At 39.7% G+C, this 15200-nt stretch overlaps 1 protein-coding gene across 4 annotated transcripts in view; it reads right to left on the reverse strand.

The window, feature by feature from the left end:
- The window catches only part of kita (KIT proto-oncogene, receptor tyrosine kinase a), a 23982-nt gene extending 13585 nt beyond the window's left edge, over window positions 1–10397 (reverse strand). For 2 of the 4 annotated variants that reach the window (XM_007550687.2, XM_007550684.2), the window contains exons 1-8: window positions 10047–10396; window positions 6412–6666; window positions 4849–5127; window positions 4604–4743; window positions 4153–4324; window positions 1890–2076; window positions 1262–1377; window positions 894–1008 (exon numbers count right to left, since the gene is read on the reverse strand). In XM_007550687.2, the coding sequence (XP_007550749.1) occupies window positions 894–1008; window positions 1262–1377; window positions 1890–2076; window positions 4153–4324; window positions 4604–4743; window positions 4849–5127; window positions 6412–6666; window positions 10047–10101 (1319 nt within the window). In that variant the 5' untranslated portion in view covers window positions 10102–10396. Of the gene's footprint in view, window positions 1–893; window positions 1009–1261; window positions 1378–1889; window positions 2077–4152; window positions 4346–4603; window positions 4744–4848; window positions 5128–6411; window positions 6667–10046 lie in introns of all 4 variants that reach the window. The other 2 variants (XM_007550683.2, XM_007550685.2) reach the window with 2 other exon arrangements.
- Between the last annotated feature and the right edge of the window lie 4803 nt (window positions 10398–15200).

The raw sequence follows: 15200 nt of genomic DNA on the forward strand, positions 1-15200 counted from the left end.
AAATATTAGTGTTTATGGGGCCCCTGAAGCTCTTGGGGGCCTGATGGAGCTGCTGACTTATTTTGGATTAAACAGAAGTGCAAATTTGTTGTTTTTAGACTAGTTGTGGGTTTAAATAGCATTTCACTGGAGATCTTTTCCTGTAACATATAAATTACACAGTAATACTTTTACATTTCCTGTCAACTTAACATCTTTTTATACAAAACACGGTGGACCGCCTCGACGCCCCGACCACCGGGCTTAGCAAGTTTTCTGGGGGGAAACCCTGATGATGATTGATCACTTCTTGTTTTAGGTACCTGCATGGCACAGTAGTGCCACCAACAACTCTACTCTTGATTGGTTCCTATCTGAAATAAACTTTTTCAGGAGATTTATATCACTAAGCTGCACATAGACACTTCGTCTACTCATATTTTTGAATTTACTGATATTTTTTGGTGTTCTCATAGAAAAAAGCAGCGAAGAAAACAGTAAAATAAACATTTTACTCAGTTTTTTTTATCAATAGACAACGATATATCGAAATTTCGTATCGTGACAAGAAATGTTTTGACACGATAAATCCCCACCCCTAGACATCATGAAATATTTGTTTGCATAACAATAACTCACTGCTTTTCTTTTGAGAGGCTCTGCCACCTTGTGAGGCAGAGACGTTCATCATTGATTGAAATCATAAGATTTAAAATTCATCATCTCCATTTTCTTTTTTACTGCTAATACCCGGTCATAAAATGATTGACAATAGGTTGTTGTGTTCTCAAATTTACCCTCATGAGAAAACAAAGAAGAACGACTGAACCAAGCAGACTTGTTTTTGTGTGGATAACAATAACTGACTGAAGACTCTTTTGTTTTTTTCCCCCCCCAGCCTCTAAAAGCCTCACCTGACAGCATGCTTCTCGCAGTAGTACCATTTGATCTGGGGGGCAGGGTAGCCTTCAGCCACACAGTGCACCTGTCCGTCCACAGGGCCCCCATGATCTATGATCGCAGGCTTACCTGGTAAACAAAAAGCCGACGTCAGACTGAGAGACCGTTAAGTAATAAATTACAGGCTGTCGAGAAAAGAGGGTGTTTGCCCTCCTTCAGGCACAGCTGTCAGCTCGGTGAGGCACAGACAGAGGGTTTGGACTTCATCAAATTACAATTCCTAAAGGTCAACTCCCCTCCCGTCAGCTGCTGAACGTTAACGCGGCGTGGAGAAATGCATTTTCATGATGCGGCTCAAGGGGAGAGAAAACCTTTCACTTACTGATAACAAACACGGAGAAGTTCTGCTTTACCGCCGCGTCGCCGTTGGAGGCTTCGAAGGTATAAATGCCACCTTCTGTCGATTTGAGCCGCACCAGCCTCAACTCGCTGACGTAGCTGAACAATGGGACAGATACATTTTAATCAAGGTTTTTTTTCTAAGGTAAGAAAAAATAGGAAAATAAAACTGAAAATCACTAAATATCAAGTCCTGTCTGAGAGAGAAGTTCACATGGAGAGATAATCAGTGCTTTATTTGAGTAATGTGTTCCCTTTCACACATCTGCATAGCATTTGTTTTACTGACCCACATCCAGCTGAGGATCGAAGTGAACCTCTGTATTCTTCCCATATTAACAGAGATTTTGGATAACACCTGACTTTTTTTAATCTAAAACATGTGGATTTCATTGGCTTTATATCCCGAAAACGCCAACTGATTACATTTGTAATCTGGCTGCGAACACTTCACGAGAAACCCTGGGGCGACGCTTTTTGCCCCAGCTGTTTCTCTCAGGAAGCCGCGACCTTGCAGCTAGGCCAAGGCCGCTAAATTCCAGCACTCATCCAGCAGCGCTTGCTCCCTCTCTACGTGGCCTCAGTTCATCGAGTTTGCGTTGTGCACACACCTGTAGTCCCTGCTGTGTGTGGTGATGACGTGGTCACTGGTGTTTCTGAGCTTCTCGCCCATGAAGCTCCAGGAGACGGCGCGCAGCTTTGGATACGCCTCCATGCTAACGTTCAGAGACAAACTGTCGCCGACGCGGACGTGGAAGGTTCTGTTGTGGATTTCTGCTGAGCTGATAAACCCCCGTTCTGAAATATGAAAATAGGAGGCGTTTACAACACTGGTGGGAAAAAAAATATGCTCCAGACTTTTACATGCGTGAGGATGGGTTGACGTGTCGGGTATGGGTACGTCACATCAACTCAGATTGCTTACGAAAACCTGACCGCTAGAAATGTGTCAAGCTAGTACAATAAGACTCTCTAAGGTTATGAGCAGTTAAAATTAAATTTTGACATTTAGGAAAGACTGGTGTTCTTTTAGTCAGCAAATTAGACAATATCTAAACGTTCAAATTCATGCAGCAATGGGCATGATGTACCCGTCGTGCCCGTCACGCCAACCCAGTTTACGTACGAAAACTTGACCGCTAGAAATGTGTCAAGCTAGTACAATAAGACTCTCTAAGGTTATGAGCAGTTAAATTTAATTTTGACATTTAGGAAAGACTGGTGTTCTTTTAGTCAGCAAATTAGAAAATATCTAAAAGTTCAATTTCATGAGCAAAGGGCAGCAAAATAGCTTTGATTAGCCTGAGGGCTGATTAAAGACTGAGCCTAGCTGCTGTCTTGTCAGGAGTTAAATGAGAACAGTCACACCGCTTCCATGACTTGAAGGAAAAACTCTGGATACTAACAAAATTTGTTAACTCATCTCAGCTTGATTCAAAAGAAAAGTGTTCCTGATATTCAGAGTAAAAATGGCATTTGTGTTTTTACCTGGCTTTATTTTAGAAAGCAATTTGAAACCAGGACATTTCCTCTCTATGAATGTGCCAGCTCATTTAAAAATGAAATGCATTAATCCATTGTCTGTACCCTCTTATCTTTGCAGAATCTCAGAGATGCTGGTGCTGATCTCCAGCGATCGTTGGGAGTTAGAGGGTAAACTGTTTGCACAATGCAGATATTCATATAGAAATAAATGCTGCGTGTTTTTGTTAATTTTGCCAAACCGTTTAGCTAACATGATGTAAACCAAACTAATCAGCATTAGGCCGGCAATTAAGGGTTATGTTAGTCATCGATAATTTAATCAATTATTATGACGATTAATCGATTATTAGGATGAAAAAGATTCCCACATTCTGTACATTTTTCATTTAACTTTAAGCCTTTTTTGAACAATATTAGAAATATGTTAAAAGATGCAGAACAAACAAAATCAATTCCATTTTTAAATAACGTAAATATTTCATTGGCAAAAAAATGCAGTGAGCTCGATCATTTGTAGATTAATTGATTAATTTTTACATTAACCACTTAATAATTGACTAGCAATAGATGGTAAATAGTAGTTTTTATTTTTACAGAATTTTAACCAGAATAAGCTAAAACTTGAGAAGTTCAGGGTAGAAGATATTTACAAAGTCTTTTTTTATTATCTTCAAGTCAAATGTTTATGTTGATTGCAGTTTTGGTTTAATGCTCTGAATGTGTTGTTCTTCTACGAATGGCCATGTTTTGAGTCTGTATGTTCCAGTTAACAATTAATCAGTTAATAAATTATTTGACGATTATTTGAATAATTGATTAATCTTGATTAATCATTTCAGCAACCTTTGGTATTTCGTTGCATGATATGGTAATAACACTGGACCTTGCATTAGTATTGACACCCTGAAGTCTTTCTCCATTTTGTTACATCACATTTATTTAGGTGTATTTAGGTGTACACATGCAACCACTGCATGGATAAAGATTGAAAACCACACATCATTTCCTTTTCACTTCACAAAGTTTAGCTACTAAATCGTTGCATGGCTTTGTGTCCATCTACCAGATAAAATCCCAGTTGAATACACCAGTTTTAGAGGTTATGTTGTGACAAAATGTGGAGAAGACAGAGGAGTGTATCTACTTTTGCAAAGGACTGTAATGCTTCCATTGAGTGTACACAAAAATATGCAATTCCCAAAATACTGAACAGTTTTCAAACATGTGCAGTTGGAAACCACGAGCTTGTTGGGAAAACAAGTACTCAGGAGTTTTAACACATTACAGTCACATGTGAAAGGCAAAGATTGGTAATCAGAACTTCACCGGAACTTATTTCAATTTCATCACCAGGAGGAGATGAGGAAAATTTTTATCTTCCAGACTCACCATAAACGTCCAGCCACACGGACATCGTGCTGTTCCCTTTTTCGTTTACGGCTACGCATTTGTAACTCCCAGCATCCTGTGGACGCACGGACTCTATTTGCAGCGTGACACTGCTGGCGTGAGTGTAGTCCTTCATCAGGATGCGTGCATCGACATCAACCTTTGCTGGTTGCTGTGGACACCAGATGGCACCCTGTCAATGCCCAGAGATCTCTAGAGATTAACCCCGAAGGCATGTCTATCCTTGCCAAGCAAATACTAGCAAAGACACACAAATGCATGCAATATAACCACAGACATAAACTCCATAAATCCTATTGCACATGCAGAGACACCTTTGACCCTCCAGCCACTTGTGCGGGAAAGGTAAACCCATTTTTTTTTTTTCTTTTGGACATGCAAACTGTCTAAAGCACGCTCTACAGCAAAAGGCAAAGCTGACGGGTCTCACCGAGCCAGGTGGTGCCACCCAATTCACTGTGAACTGTCCGTTGACATTGGTGGCATTGCAAGTGATCAACAGATTTTCATTTCGAGTTAGAATGATTCTCCTGGGATGCTGCATCTGAATTTCAGGAGGACCTAAAGGGACTGAAATAAAACAAGTTGATCCAGACCAGAGCTCGACCCCAACAGAAACGAATCACAATAAAGAAGCTCAGTAATATGCATTGAACACATAAGATGCATTTTTACCTTTCTTGACTGTCAGGTAGTATTTTTCTGATTTGACGGCTCTTCCCTCGAGCATCCCCGTGCACACATAGCATCCTCCGTAGGTCAGCTTTACGTTGTGGATGATGATCCCTTGCTCCAGGCTCGTAGAATACTGGAGACCAGCGGGGAGGGCTTCTCCAGAGCACGTTTCCAAAGTTAAGTTGAGCATACTTGGATCAGTTAGAAGGCATATGTCAGCGTTGTGTCCCTCACGCTTAAGAATGTTCTTTAACGATTTTTTGAAGGGATTCTCCGGATCTGCCAAGAAAACGCAATTGCACAGGTTGTGTGAGTGAGCGGGACTTCACACTGAGTTGCTGAAGCTTTATGGCTATATGTTTTGTTGTGCAGACATCTTGGCAGACCGACAGGCCCTGGAAATGTGGAGAATAAAATCGATGCCTCTGTACTTTTTGCTCTGACAGCCAAAGAATGTCAGAAGTTTCGCAAAGTTGTTTTTTCCAAGTTTCCAAGTAGCTCGGCTTTTCTGGAAACTTCCCAATCTAAGTCACGATCAAATGCCGCTTTGCAAAAAAGCAGGAAGTGATTTCAAAGAAGTTCAAAGCTAAACAATAAAACAAATTAGAATATTGCATGATGCGATTCCAGTAACATTTTGAGATTAAGGAACTCCAGAGTGATTTTTAGTGAAATCTTCCTTAGCTGCTATTGTGTGCAGGAGAGCAGCAGCTTCGGGGAATGTTGAAGTCAGATGCTTCATGCTTGTCATGAGTTCCTCTTTGTTTCTTCTTCTGATGCAGTCTGTTGCATTGGGGGAAATATATAAGACCACCCCTTTACAACCAAGAGTAAAACATTATTATTATTAAGTAATTATGACTTTTTTATCAAAATTTTTCAGGTTTTGAAAATAATTTACTGCATTAACTCAACAATGTAAGCCAACAGAGGCAGCGATCGCACATAATAATTAAATCAGGTACCCCTCTTTGTGAATCAGGGTTAAGGATTATGAACTGCTATTATTCAGGATTTACCATGTCCACTAAAATATCCAGCCTCTGAGGTGAAATCGATCTCTAGCGCCTTAATCTTAGCCGTCCTGTTCACAGTATTCCTTTCAACTTTTGCTAAAAATCCCAAACAAGATTGTTTTATGTAACCATACATCTGAGCTAAAAAGTAGTTATTGTTTGTTGCCTCTGAGATAGATGCAAGACTTTTGAGCGAATGATCAGCACATGATAAGAGCCTGCAGTGATGGCGCGGGGCCAGAGGGATGCGAGGGGTCTCACAGGAAAGGAAATACAGTAAAACTCAGTCATGCACTCAATAAATAGCTCCAGAATCTACCTCACCTGTCCGGGGCAGAGTTACACACACCTTCTTGTGCAAAACAAACCCACGCGCCTCAGCATGTAGTCAGTAAAGACAGTACTGCCAAAAAAAATAAATAAATAAAACAACCTTTGACTGCTCTAGCCTGGAGTCGGATTCCATGTCCTCATGATTGAAGATCGCCTCGTCTCACAAACACAAACCCACTACAGATTCACACACACTTATTGGTCACCAAGATACCTTTCACGAAGACGAAGATGGAGGCTTCCTCGCCGGACTTCTCATCCCGGCACATGTAGCGGCCACTATGGACACTCAGAGCTTTGACCTGAAATACTCTCCACATCCCATCGATTTGCGTTGTTTTAAGAGGTCTCTGCCGGCTTTCTTGCCACCATTGTGTCTTGTTTTCACTCTTACATCGCAGGTCGAGGGGATGGTTGAGTGGGACGACGAGTTGGGTCTGGTTGGGGATGATAGTGGGCTTGGTGTGGCCTGAAAGGGGATTGGAAAGAGAGTTACGATTCTGGAAGGTAATCTCAGAACAACAGAGATGACCTGTTCTAGCATCTACGCTACCCAACCTGCCTGTCCCGTGCATGACAAGAGCTTAACAACAAATCTCTTATCTAAAAGGTTAAGAAGGTCCACATCAAACATTAAAAGTCGTTAACTGACGTGTGTTGACAAACACAAGGTTAAAATTAGAAGATTTACATTGGACTCCCATCTTGCCTCATATGAAATCTGAAACCAAATACCTATTTCTTCCACTTGAACATTAAACAGGATTAAATATACAAGCAAACAATAATCTCTTGCAGTGTTTCAGAGATTTAAGTTGGTATACACTGTAAACAATGCAGGACAAAACCCAAAATGGGTTATTTTACTAACCCTAACCCTGAATCAATGGCGGAAAGATCCAGAACTGGGATGATTTTGCACCACAAGTTTGATTAAATGGGATTCATTTAATATACTGCCATGGTTTTTCAACCAAAAAAATGGGCTAAAGTGAGAAATGTTCAAAGCTTTCAAAAAGTGCGGTGAGAAAACTGGATTGCCGACTGATTCATAACAGGGAAACGCACGTAAGACAAGAGCTGGCAATGGCTAATGCTAAGGGAACAAAACCATTCTGAAGATCACATTAACACAAGCTCTTGGCATTAATATTTGTCACTTTGTAATTTATAATGCAATAATTTGGAAAGACAGCATTGAAGTTGAATCAGAAAAGAATAAACTGTGTTTTAATTGGTCTCTTTTAACATGTACAATTATCACTAGACGTCATCACTGCAGCAGAATATGATGTTAGGAGCCTTTTTAGACTCTTCGCCCCCCTAACAACAAAGGTCACAATATTTGATCCAACATTTGTTCAAAATCTACCCAACTTCAACTCTAACCTCTTGAATCTAATATAATAGATGACCCAACAGTTTTTGGACTGTAACAAGTTTGTTTAAGCGGTTAGAATTAAACATTAGAGATTATATGAGCAGAAATCTTTAGCAAATCATCAAACGGTGGAAATGATCTGAAACATTTCACTTCTCACCATATTTTGTGTCTTTATCTCCCAATGCTTTAAACCTTCGCAGACGTTGCAAAAACAAAAAATAAAAAATTGGACAAAGTGAGTAATCGCTCTTTGTCTTCTTAGAAAACATCATGCTTTTTTTATTTGCTTTTTTGTTTTTACAGAGCAAACCCACTTTACATGATCAGTACAAGAAACCACAGCAGGAGTGTTGAACAGGCAGCTGCTGATAGAGATACGCCCTGAGTTGGCGAAGTCCTCGCTTCGATAAGAGATAGAGACAAAAGGGAGGCGCTGTCGAGTGGAATGATTGGCAATTTGAATGCAGGATTTGACAAATCAGTGAAGAGATAATCGGGGGCACCCTCGGGTTTGAAAAGGCAGATCAGGGGTGGCAGATCACCTCAGCTGAAAGTCATGCAAGATTTTTACTTGGGGTTTAACCGGGCAATGGGTATTTAAAAGTAGCAGAACTAAATGCATAAATGTCTCTACTTATCAAATCTTGTCATTTTTTTCCTATTAAAATGACGCCAACACAATCAGGGATGTGCACAGATAAACTCTAGATGGCCCTAGAGTGCCCTTCTGAAATCTTGTATTATTATTATTATTATTATTATTATTATTATTAACAGTGTATATAGTCCAGTGTAGGATTTTGCAGATTTAAAAGCATAAATTACCAGACTGCCTGTAATAAATATCACACTACATCCAGCACACCTGAACACCTGACCCTGTTTGTGTAAAAACACAAACAGCAGTATCACCTGACCTGAACACCTTACCCCCAAAATGTCTGTGCACGCCACTGAATACAATACATGTGCATTACAAAAAACTATCTGGTCAAAGGGGGCTAACGGGACGGGGAGGGAGACCCCCGGCAGTATAAAGCAGCTATAAATCTTTTACACATAACCACTTATTCAGTTAATTCTTCTGCGTGACCCTACGTCAGCAGAGACTCCAGATAGTTCAGAGAACAACTGGGACATTCAGTGTAAAGCTTTGGTAACACGCAAAGGAGACCAAAAAACAGAAAGAAAATGAATGCATGTTGTTTTTAAACGAATCCAGTCACGTGTTTATTTCCGGCATCATCATCATCAGCATCATCATAAAACCTGGCTTATTATCTGTGCACCATGCGCAAGCGGGCTTTAGGAAACTTCGCGGCGTGCCCCTGTTGCATCACATGACGGTTCAGCCGCAGCGCACACTGCCTCGAAATGTGGCACTCATTCAAAAAAACAAACAAACAAACAAACAAACAAACAAACAACAACAACAAAAAACATGATCTGATCGAAATGGTCCGATCAGGTCTTGTTCGTAAGCAAGAAGGCCACGAAGTTCACCTGACGCCGCCCTGAAACGCCTCAGCACGGCTACAGGGCGCAAAGGAAAACACCTCGCTGATTCAGTTCCCCCCTTTCAGAATCGGCTGAGGCACCGAGACGCCTTTTCCATAAATTTACTTGTTATCTCTCAGGGGAAATTTCCAACCGCCTTATACTTCAATATCCCAGTGAATGTCCCTCTGATAAAGAGCATTTATCTACTTTTCCTGACTCTAAATCGCTCAACGTAGACTACAGGTGGATCTTTCTCACTATATAAATAAGTAATGAAGTGCTCCCATTCGGCTATTGTGGACCTTGACCTTCTTGTCCACGCTTCTGGAGATAAAGCCAAGTCATAACAATTGCAATGTGTTTTTAAGCCAAAGCCCACTGAGAGTGAGAACAGGTTTTAAAGCGTCCCACTGGGTCAAACACATCATCTCGGAACTGGGAAACACACGCACACACATAGAGAGACAAAAACAACCCAGTGGTCGCGGATTGAAGTCGTTTGCATGTTTCCTAGGAATCACAAACCAATATTTTTACATGTTGACGGTTATGCGCTGCTGGTGGATTATTTGCATCTTATTAATATTACTGGAGAGCCAGTTTTCACCACGACAGTTTGTTTTTCTTCTTCTTTTTGTTTCTGTTTGTTTTCATCAATGGCGCCTTGTTTCTTGATTAAAGCGTGAATTATTTAAATAAGTCTCGCATTCAAATCGTCAGAGTATCTGCTTCCCTCATTGGGTTTCTGTGTGGCTTCAGGTTGTCCTCTCTTACAGACTCAGGGGTCTGACTCCGCGTACGAAGAGAAAGCATCACAACACTGTTGCAAAAACATTATAAAAAAAAAGAAATCTACAAAAATATATACACACAAGAAGCCTGTTAAACTTCAACCCCCCACCCCTCCCGCGTAAGTGAACAGCAACAAGTTGCGCGTGAAGGCACACACGCTCCGCGAGCCTTACCTGGGTGGAAGCTTAGCTGTAAAAACACAAACAGCAGTATCCAGAGGTATTCCATAGTTAGTATTCCATGGGTCTAGCTGTGAGGGTGAGCCAGTGCCGCAGTGGTCAAGCTGGTGTAGCTCTCGCTCGCACTTCGCCGAGCGCGTCGGGCTTCAGGGGGAAGTTTGTCTGCGGGGTTTCGACAGAGGCGCGCGCTTCACAGAGCTTTAAAGGCACAGATGCTCAGCAGCCTGTCTGAAAGCATGCTGTTGTCCTGCAGCGGACCGGAGGGGACGGTGCGGGCCCACCAGGTGGCTCTGCCTGAGGAGGAGAGTCAAGAGCATGTTTATAGGAGCCCAGTGGTGGAGCCTATTTATTTTACTCACACGGAACTGGAGAGAGAGGGAAAGAGAGAGAGAGGGAGGGAGAGAGAGAGAGAGAGAGAGAGAGGTTGGTGTCTGTGGTCACTTGTCTCTGCTTCCCCGCGGGAAAAAATTTTACAAAGACAGACAGAAAAAGGAAGAAAAGAGACATATATCCAAATTACCCCCACCAGCCACAGCAGTTCCACCTAAATTAAAGTTTCACTAGTGGACCACTCACTCTGGACGTGGAATACAACTTATCCGCTTAAAAACTCTGTTTGCGCTGTGAAGACCCTCCTTTGTGGATGGATTAAAACAAATCTACACTGAAGTGCAGAGGGTAAAAATCGCTACACATAAATGAAAAACTGAAATTTCCAAATATCAGTTTTCACCACCAAGGGTTATCGTCGATGTAAAAAAATATGGAAGACCGGACCTGACAGAATTTCTTTTTTTAAAGCAAAAATACAAGTGGCCCAATCTTAAAATAGACCAGTCAATTTCAAAAAGGAGAACTTCACCTCATGTTTTATAATTTAATTGACTGTCATGTTTATTTTCTCAATTTAGTTGACACATATTATATATTTAAGCACATTTTTTTGCATTTATTTTACTGGTTCAATTTTTTTCATGTTCTTCCATTTACTCATTGATTTTTCTGTAATTTCTTTGATCTTTTCCCCGCTCGTCTCTTTATTCTTAGTGTTCTTTACAAAAAAAGAACACTAAGAATAAAAACTTCTGTTTTTACTTTTTCTGCCTCTGAGGAGCCACTGTGCCTTAAGGCGTCAACTTTTGACTATTGGTTGGTTTACAGGCTGTGATGGCTGCCTGGAACGAGGTCGTTAGAGAGCTGAGGCATTTGGCAATTTTATTTGAAAACATCTCTGTAACTCCTGACTTTATCTTCTTTGCAACATAACAAAACATGTTGCAGTTAGTTGTACTCATACATACAAATGTCGACAAACTGGTTTGTTATAACTTGGAGGAAGCAGCAGCTAAAATTGGCTTCCGATTGCAGATTCCGATTTGGAAAATGGCTAAAAGGCGATTCCGCTTAATTTTTCATCACTTTGAGAGTCTGTAATCTGCCCTAGTTTACTAACTAAAATACTAGCTTTGCTACCTCAAACCTCATCTGGATTACGTGAAGTGTAATTTATTAAACTTCCACTAAGGGCTGTATGAGTGCTGTGATTTCATCTGTACTACAAAAAGCCTCGTCTTCAAAACTGCAACACCAACAAAGTCGTGTAATTTGTTTTTCGTTTGGAGTTAATATTTTCTTGTAAACAATTATTTAAAACTGACCCTAAAAACAAACCAAATTCAAAATTTCTTGTAATTCACTCAAAGACCTCACGGTGCGTGTTAAGCTAACGGAACGGAGCGTTGCTAAGTAAGTGTTTTCAAACCCAACGTTATCAGCTTTTCTCTGCACTTTCTGGTCACATTAGTTTTGTGCTCTTGTGTAATCTACATGGCAACACCAAAATCCCTTTGTTGGATGTGGGAACACTTTGTAATTGGGCTAAAATGTAAAAAGAATTGGTTTGTGAAAAACCACGATGAAGAGGAACAGATTCTACTGATTTTTAGTTAGCAGCTAAGCAAACACTCACAATGCACCATCTGATTTATTTACGCACAAGTCAGAAAGTGAAATCCTTTGTTTATGCACTTTAAGTTGCTTGTATTTTTTGATTTGGAGTATTAAGCTGCTACCCCTGGAACCCGATCCCGGATAAGTGGAAGAAAATGGATGGATGGATGGATGGATGGATGGATGGATGGATGGATGGATGGATGGATGGATGGATGAGTGTGTAGTCTAGACTTCACTTTTTCAGTTTATTCCTTGACGTGTAATTTTAATAAGGTTTTAATGGCAGTTTTTTGTTGTGGTTTATATTGAAAAACTGCATTTTCTTTTGTATCTTTGTTGCTTCTGTGTTCTCTTCAAACCTCCTGGTTTGAATCCTGATTTATTATTCTGTTGGGTAATGTCTCCGCTTTGCTGCATCTGTTTTCCTTGTTGCCCACGTTCTCCGTTTATTCTCAGTCCTTTCTCTCTTTTTTTTCTCAGTTAAACTTTAGATTACTTGTATTTGCTCACAGCTGCACCCAATTTCTAATCAACCACTTGCTCTTTGTTCAGCAATCAACTCTTCTGCATAAACAGATCTCACTCCCCCCATCCCCTCCATTTCTCCTTGTTTTTAAATAATTTGTTGACTTCTGCCTCCTCCCTGCATTTTACTGTTTTGAGACGAAGCACTTACGAGTGATGAGCAAGCACAGCAATCAACCAGACCAGGAGTTAAATCTATATTCATATCAGTTTATGATTTGTTTACTATCTTTATCTTTGCCACTTAGTTCTCAGCCTCCACATCAGCAACCATCACGGCTTATAGATGAAAAGATTTGCGTTCTTATTCCAACATGAAAGGTTAAACTTCCTGAAACCTTAAAACTTGCAGCTGGTCTCTGTCATATCTGAGCTGCACAAAACGTCCATCAGACTGTATGGAAAATGCTTCATGTCAGAATTTGTCAAATCAAAGACAGGAGTCGGCGTTTACTAAAGCAAAGAAATTTCCCTGAAATTTTCTTTGTCACGTTTGTTTTTTCCAGCTATTTCCTACGTCTTTCCTGTCACTGCCCTGGTGACATTTTTAATGTGTGTGTGTGTGTGTGTGTTTTGTTTGTTTTTTATGTTTATGTGAACTTCTGCATAGGAAATTCTAAATCTTGTTGATCTATGTTTTTTTCAAGAATGATCGTAGCTTTTGAAAGTGGGACGCACGCTCAGATCTTTTGTTCTTAGACTTTGCGAAGGTTCGGCTAACATAAAAACACAGGACTAAGTTCAATCAGTGAACTCAGACTCAGTGGTGGAAAACGACAAACATTAAACATGAGCTATAAAATAGTTCATCAAAAACAAATGGTTTTTTTTTAACCCTCAAAGTTCACAGATCTGAAGTAAAAGGGGACGGCTCTGAATATTCAGTGTTTTCTGGAGATACTGACTTCTGGAGATACTGAGAAAATATTAACCTAATAAAGTGTGAACACAGGAAATAATTGGTCAAAAAAAATCTTCCAACTAATGAAAATAACACAACAAGAATCCAAACAACCTAAATAGAGATTAGATCACTAGAAGTGTCAACAAAACTGAATGGATTGCTATAAATGGATCTAAACGATAATAATATAACCCACAAATAATGGAAATATGAAATGGCTGAGATACAAACACTAGCTTGCTGTCACAGTGATTGCTTCAGGCTGAGGAGGTTCGCCTCACAACTTTGACTTCAGCATTAGCGTTGACTTGTTTGTTAGCAAGTTGAATAAGTGAAACCCTAATGTCACGAAAGTTAACTTTGTCAAAGTTGGAAAAAAAAAATCACTTGTAATACAACTCGTATGAAGAAGATCCGGCTAACGCGTAGCCTATTATGAGACAGGATGTTCAATTATCAAACTTAACCAAATCTGTCAAGTCTTTGGAAGACAGCTTTTGTATTTTTTTTAGATCTCATTCGGGGAGTAAACGTTTGCTCACGGTGACTATTAATGATGCAACAGAGCGTTCTTTGTGAGCGTGGATGAAAACTCCTTCTAAGCCCGATTCCATAGAAAAATAAATGCAAATGTGTTTCAGTAAATGTGGGCTATTTACTGCCTGATAGACCTGTTTGTACAAGCTTTGAAGCTCAGTCTGTTATGGAGACTCGCAATGTCGTTATGATTCCTGTTTTTTTACGTTGTGGCTTTTGAACCACACGACATAAAAGTTTCACAAGAACAAATTCTCTTCAACGAGTAGCTAATGACTGAAAGATTCCTCTCATAAAAACAAGCTATTAGGCAAAAACAGGTTTTTACCATTTATCTTTTAATCTTTTAACACCTAATTCAACATGAGAAAGTTTTATAACCTGCTTTAAAAAAAAATGTTTTCAAAGAAGCAATATCAGAACAAGATTCATACATTTCTAAATCATTCAAATGAAATGCTGTTTTAGCTGGTTTTTGTAACGGTGTAGTTAATGGCTGTGTTCATACTTCCCACTGTTTTACAATTTACTGCACTGTAAAAATTTATGAGCAGTAAATGTTTTGTTTTGATTGGCAGATTATTATTTTTTGCCCTTAACAGTGAGAAGAAAAACATGCCAGAAGTAAATTTATTTATATTTATGTTGTTCCAAAACAACACAGTCACCAACTGAAGAGTTCAATTTAAGGGACATCCGTTGTTGTAAAGCTGCAGATGTCATAAACCAATAACAAAATATGTATGTGTGTTTCTGAAAAACCATCTCGATCATAAAATTCAAATTCAAAAACACTTTATTGATCCCAAAGGGAAATTAAATAATAGGCTGAAATAAAAGGAAAAGCAAGTCAAGTCTTTTCTTTCCAAATTTAAGTTCGACTGGAGGTAGAGTCTCTAACGCTTGTCTCAATCGTAAAAAGTGATTTAAAACATGGAACAATGGAAGTGATTCAAACACCTGAATTTAGGGATTTAGATTTCAGCCCATCTGTCAATTTATTAGTTTCAGGTTTAGTTAAAATTAAGTGGTGTTGAGAAGGTTTTTAATATGTATAAAACAATGCAGATGATGAAATTCAGAATAGATTCCTAAAGCAACGCGATGTCGTCTTCTTCTTTTTTCTTCCAATAGCCAAACTGGAGGAGACGAGGAAACCTTGAAACTCATAGTTGACTCTCAACAAAACCTTCATCACGACCACAACATCCCACCAGCGGTGGACAGAA

Source organism: Poecilia formosa, unplaced genomic scaffold (genome assembly GCF_000485575.1).
Source record: "Poecilia formosa unplaced genomic scaffold, Poecilia_formosa-5.1.2 Scaffold37, whole genome shotgun sequence".
Lineage (NCBI taxonomy): Eukaryota > Metazoa > Chordata > Actinopteri > Cyprinodontiformes > Poeciliidae > Poecilia > Poecilia formosa.